This window comes from Palaemon carinicauda, chromosome 38, assembly GCF_036898095.1.
Source record: "Palaemon carinicauda isolate YSFRI2023 chromosome 38, ASM3689809v2, whole genome shotgun sequence".
In the NCBI taxonomy this organism is placed as follows: Eukaryota; Metazoa; Arthropoda; class Malacostraca; order Decapoda; family Palaemonidae; genus Palaemon; species Palaemon carinicauda.
The window spans coordinates 9409130-9415975 of NC_090762.1; the positions used below are offsets into that span (position 1 = coordinate 9409130).

The 6846-nt window shown below is 33.4% G+C and overlaps 1 protein-coding gene across 1 annotated transcript in view; it reads left to right on the top strand.

Annotated features, from left to right (window-relative positions):
* Positions 1-2521: 2521 nt before the first annotated feature.
* The window catches only part of LOC137630051 (doublesex and mab-3 related transcription factor 3, truncated-like), a 27152-nt gene continuing 22827 nt past the window's right edge, over positions 2522-6846 (top strand). The window contains exon 1 of the mRNA XM_068361541.1: positions 2522-2728. Within this exon, the coding sequence (XP_068217642.1) occupies positions 2522-2728 (207 nt within the window). The remainder of the gene's footprint in view (positions 2729-6846) is intronic.

Here is a 6846-nt window from a genome sequence, read left to right on the forward strand (position 1 = left end):
ACACAGATATTTTCAATATATTTATATAAAAATCATTTAAATAAATTAAACTAAGGTAAAAGTGGAAAAACCTAAATTCAAGACATAATGTATCACGAAAGTTATTCGCATAAATGCTAGAAACAATAAGAAGCTGCTGTTTAAGATAATAAAAACCGCCGTAACCTTCTCTTGGTGTTAAACTCCTTTTCCGCCTTCTTCCACATTGTCTTTGAAAATTTCTCAAAACAAACAGGCGCAAATAGAGATTTCCTCCGCGGTTTGAATTTATATTCATGAGCGATCACAGACCCTATGTTTACTGAAGAAGAAGAAGAAGAAGAAGAAGAAGAAGAAGAAGAAGAAGAAGAAGAAGAAGAAGAAGAAGAAGGGGGATAAACTCCTTCATGAGGTCGAGATGTCTCATCTTCGGATTATCTCTCATACTCTCAATCGACGAATTACCTCTAAAACTCTCTAGGGCAAATCTGTGATGTTTTGGTGATCTACACGGGTCCTGTCGACACAGTTTATTGGTTCTGACTTTTCATTTGTTCGTGTGATGGTTGTGTGTTGTGTTAGCGGACGCCACACGATGAGAGATGTTTACTTAGCATCAGCTCGCCGGCGTTACTTTACGACATGCCTTCTCTCGATGTTTTCCGTCCGTTCTTATCGGTGTTCGTATCCTCAATTCTCCTTTCCGTTTTATATCTTTAATATTAAAATAGTCTTAATTGAAAGTATCAATGTGTCTTATTTATAATTAAACGCCAACAGGTTTGCAAGCGGCATATTCATCAGAGCAAATCTGCTTTTAGTCACAAAACGAACTATGACTTTAGATCCAAGCGAGCGATAGACTAAGTATCACCTTAAGATCTTCTTTCTTTTCTCGATTGCCACCCGGGTGGAGAAAGGTTTCAACCAATGGGGAGACGAGCATCGAACTCTTAAGAAAACTTGAGCCAATCATGTGAAAGACAACCCCAAGACCTGCTACTATTGGCCATAAGTTGACGCTGTTTTAGCGCGAAAGAAGGGCCTACGAGGACCTATCGTCCTCGCTATAACACGGGGACAAAGGGCTTAAAATGTGCCGCCGAGAAGCCTTTTGAAGTGGCTCTCATGCCAAGAAGTTTCCTGAAGAAGCCATTATTGTGACAATAGGAGAGTGAAGTTACTTGTGGGTGGGCGGATGATTTATTATGTGATGAAAAGCTCCCGACCCATCCACTAACCGCAAATTGGCCCGTGAGACACAGGCAGAAGCCAAAACCCATCAAGGAATATTATACTAACAACTCCTCGATGGGACTCTTCAGCAGTCTCGCAGATGTTTGTGCATGCGTTTGTGGGTTCGAGTATGCACGTGTGTTGATGTAAAAGTGTTGAGAGGAGGCGTTTGGATTTGATTAGGTCGTGTACTTTGTAATTAACATGTTTGGTCTGCAATAGCGGTCATCGCCACGGAGGTGTTAAAAGGGGTTTTTATTAACTGCGTCTTCGGAACCTCTTTGAACATTATCACTTTCTGGGTGGTAACAAGGAAAGGGTGATCATACAGTTTAATGTGACCTTTTAATGTGATTGTTTATGAACAAACAGAAAATTCAAGACCTTAGCAAGAAATGTGCAATTACTGTATATATGTACTTGTGGAAATTTTTATATCTTCCATAATTATAATCGTCATTCATCTTTGAAGTGTAAACATTGTGATAATGTAAGAAAACTTTTGCATGTGCTGTACACATAAGAATCTAGTGGAAAATGCGTTTATACTTGATAATTACATATTTGCTAAATCAATGATATTTAAGCAAGTAAAATCTTAAAATTCATATAAAAACAATTCGAAATTACCCAAATATACATAGATATAAAGATGATATTTGTGCATTGACTATTGGAAGATAAATTGGACAACAAACTGCATAAAATGACAAATGGATGAATCAGTGACTGTGTTAACAAGGCCATATAATCATTCTCCATTTTTAATTACACAAAACCCTCTCTCGTCATTTATTGTGAAATTACACTAAATAAAAAGCTTCAGCAGGGAGTGGGGGCCACCATCAAAACCAAAAATAAAACAAGCATAACATGAAAGATATTTATACCCTACAAAATTGAGGAACTTTTGAAAGCTAGATATTTCCGTAACTGTTCCATCGACGCTGTACTTACAGATGATCTTGTTTTGAAATATATTCCATTATCACTATCAACGGCTACAGCAATAATATCATCAAGAGGAATAGAAAGATGATGAAAACCTCAAGTGGAACTTATGACTGAAACACCAAAGAAATCTTAAATTCCGAACGAAACCGAAGAAAAAACTACTCTCCAACGACATCCTTCAGGATCTTATTAAAAGCGTCAAGTGGATTCTGTAATTGAAAAAACAAAAGAACCTTAAAATCCGAACGAAACCGGAAGGAAATAAAAAAAAAAAGAAAAAAAAAAAAACACGAAAAACTACTCTCCAACGACATCCTTCAGGACCTAACCAAAAGCGTCCCCGGAAGCAAAAATGAACGGGGGCGGCTCGGGCGGGGCAGGATCAGCCATCGGGTATCCTACGACAGAGAAGGGCGCCCGCAAGCCCAAATGCGCCCGCTGCAGAAACCACGGCATGATCAGCTGGCTGAAGGGACACAAGAGACACTGCAAATTCAAGGACTGCACCTGTGCCAGGTGTAATCTCATAGCCGAGAGGCAGAGGGTGATGGCTGCACAGGTAATTTCAATAGAACAATTTTTGCTTTTCATTTCAATAAAAAAAATTTTCTTTTCATTTCAATAGAAATTTTTGCTTTTCATTTCAATAGAAATTTTTTCTTTTCATTTCAATAGAACATTTTTTTCTTTTCATTTCAATAGACATTTTTTCTTTTCATTTCAATAGACATTTTTTCTTTTCATTTCAATAGAAATTTTTTCTTTTCATTTCAATAGAAATTTTTGCTTTTCATTTCAATAGAAATTTTTGCTTTTCATTTCAATAGAAATTTTTTCTTTTCATTTTTTTTTTGCTTTGCTGTAATATTTTGATTCTTGCTGTAATATTTCGATTCTATGACATCATTCGATTCCAGGATTTTTAATTAATCTAGTTATTCTATCAGTTGCATGTGATGATTTTTATAAAATTCCCGTCATTAATAATAAGTATAATTTATTAACGTAAATATCACTGTTATTATAACTATTATTCATTAATGTAAGTATCATTGTTATAATAACTATTATTATTTATCAATGTAAATATCATTGTTTTATAACTATCATAATTTATTAATGTAAATATCATTGTTATTATAACTATTATAATTTATTAATGTAAATATCATTGTTATAACTATTATTAGTTACTAATGTAAATATCATGGTTAATATAACTATCTTTTACTAATATAAATATCATGGTAATTATAACTATCTACTGTACACAAGGATAAGCAGTAAATCGCTATGATAACGATACGCATTTAACGATTGCATAACTATTTTGGATTTTAATATATCCCTAATACTGCATCTACTACATCTCAAACTTATGAAAAAAACTTGTAGAGTGAAAATTTATAATGTAATTCAAAGTGTCAAGCAAATTAGCTAGGATTTTACTATCCGTCAAATTACATTTGCATGTATTTGTGGGTTGTGGTGGCCGATGTGGTAACGTCCCTGACTGGTGAACGCCAGACTGGGGTTCGAGTCCCGCTCAAACTCGTTAGTTCCTTTGGTTGCTGCAAGCTCCCCATCCTTGTGAAGTAAGGAAGGGGGGGGGGGGGAGCTTATAGGTCTATCTGCTAAGTCATCAGCAGCCATTACCTGGTCCTCCTTGGTCCTAGCTTGGGTGGAGAGGGGGCTTAGGCGCTGATCATATGTATATATGGTCAGTCTCTAGGCCATTGTGCAGTTTAATAGGGTAATGTCATTTTCCCTTGCCTCTGCCATTCATGAACGGCCTTCAAACCTTATTGCGTACACAACGGGAGTGCTTGTATAGCAGAGAGAGGCGTCAATATAGATGTGATTATAGAAATATCCAGTGTGGCCTATATCTTTGTCATATCAGAAAAGTAGTCCTAAGTAGAAGATACGTGAACGGAACAGGTAAAATCAATACGGGAAATAAACAATAAATCATTGCTATAAATATCAAATTTATCAGTATAATCTTCAAACCGAATTTCAGGCACTAATCTCTTACATCTAGATTAACCTTATAATAAATAAGGTTATTATTATTAATAAAATCATTTTCACTGTTGTCATTGTTGTCAGTTTGCTAACCATTAATACCATTATTGTTATCATCATCTTTAGCATATTATTGAGAAAATTTAGTTTTTTTTTTTTTTTTAATAGCTACAGGTGCTATTCTATATAACTATAATTGCCTAAATCATTTTTCAATAACTAACATTAATGCTTTGCTTCATTCATCATTATTGGCTGTCAACAATAATTTCCTAACCAAAGGCTCTAAACAAGATTTTCAAATCTAGACAAGAATACGCTGTCGAGCAAATAAATTTTATATATGAGTTGAAATGCTAGCTATGACTTCAACAGGATAGCCGACATTTCGTTATTTTCTCTTTTAAACAATGAAATTATAGCATTAATTTTAATAGAACATAGATGGTGAATTTGGAATAGGACTAAAATATATAATATTTAATTCTTTTAGCATTGGGACATAGTCATTAGATTTAACTAATGACTAAATCCCAATGCTAAAAGAATCAAAAAATATATATTTTAGTCCTATTCCAAATTCACCATCTATGTTCTATTGAAATTAATACTATAATTTTATTGTTCAACAGAGAAAATAACGAAATAAATACGTAAATCATACAAAATAAGCGTCTCTATTATCGGAAATTCCATTTGACAGCTTTCTACTTCTCTCAGTTCTTACCCATTTCAAGACTTTTCATCTGTATTATTTCCTAATCTAAAACTTTAGCTTCATAAAACAACAACGGACATCTCCCATTAACTACTAGCCAGTGCCACTCCCAATCCACCTAGCAGGGATCTGGCTGCACTTAAAAGTAGGGCAATGCATATAAAAGAAGAGTTTAAGAAGTCCAAACTGATTACCACAACAGGTTGCCAAAACTGATGATAGCAAGGTGTTATCCTATCCAATTTTAAGGTAGAAGGGAATAAAAGTAAAGATTGAGAACCTCATTATGATATTAATTTATTTAAGGCACAGTGGATATAAACTTAATAACAATAATAAGAATAAGCTTAGAAGCTTTGCACCTATCTATAAAGAGATAGAGTGCCCGCAAACTTATTTTGCGGAGTGAGCAATAAGGAACCAGGAACTACCATCGCGAATACGGCCACAGATCGCTAAAGTTTTACCTTACAATATCACCCCAGGTAACTTTAGCATTGGCAAAAGGTCGCCCGATTTGTTTTGACTGAAATCAAAGCGAAAAAAGGTAAATACTTAGACAACTATTTTTCTTCTTTTTTTTTTTTTCGCCGTTGTCTACAAGCGTTGTTCTCGTTACATAGCGCTCGTGCCCGATTATCTATCTATCTATCTATATACCAAGGCACTTCCCCCAATTTTGGGGGGTAGCCGACACCAACAATGAAACAAAACAAAAAGGGGACCTCTACTCTCTATGTTCCTTCAGCCTAATCAGGGACCCAACCGAGTTCAGCTGGTACTGCTAGGGTGCCACAGCCCAACCTCCCACATTTCCCGATTATGAGAGTGACTATTTAATCTGATATATTAATGATTTTCTTCTATTGTACTCACAGGATAATACGTGTGGTCCCATCCAATAAATGCAAATAGCGGTCATTTTTTCTTGATATTACAATAATGTGGTATCTAGGTATAACACACACATTATATATATATATATATATATATATATATATATATATATATATATATATATATATATATATATATATTATATATATATACTATATATATAAATATATATATAATATATATACGTATATATGTAAATATATATGTATATATATACATAATATATATATAATATAATATAATATAATATATATATATATATATATATATATATATATATATATATATATATATATATATATATATATATAACTTGTCTTTCATTCTTCCTAAAAAGAAAGTGTTTTACACGTACCTGACGCATAACGTTCACAGGCAATTTTACGATGTCATTTCTAAATCCATTAACGATACGCTACAAACGAACACCCTTATTACCTAGTTACCTGCAAGTGTGAGTCTATGCAAGGTATGATTCTTACCTAATTACCATCATGTATGAAATGAGCATAAAATTATGAAAATTTATTACTCCTAATTACCATCATGTATGAAATGAGCATAAAATTATGAAAATTTATTACTCCTAATTACCATCATGTATGAAATGAGCATAAAATTATGAAAATTTATTACTCTTAATTACCATCATGTATGAAATGAGCATAAAATTATGAAAATTTATTACTCTTAATTACCATCATGTATGAAATGAGCATAAAATTATGAAAATTTATTACTCCTAATTACCATCGTGTATGAAATGAGCATAAAATTATGAAAATTTATTACTCCTAGAATAAAACAGCTGATACGAACTTGACCTCATATCTTCAAGATCCGGCTTTTCCAAACTGCTTAAATACAGTCGTGACTTTCAGCGAGTCATAGCAAAGTCTTTAATATAATAATTAATACTGAGGGTAGATTGATTATGATTGATTATGTATTGACTAATTCCCCACTAGGTAAGATTTTTCACCAATTTTTTATTGGAAATCTGTCAAAGAGGGAAATAATGGAATGATTATTGC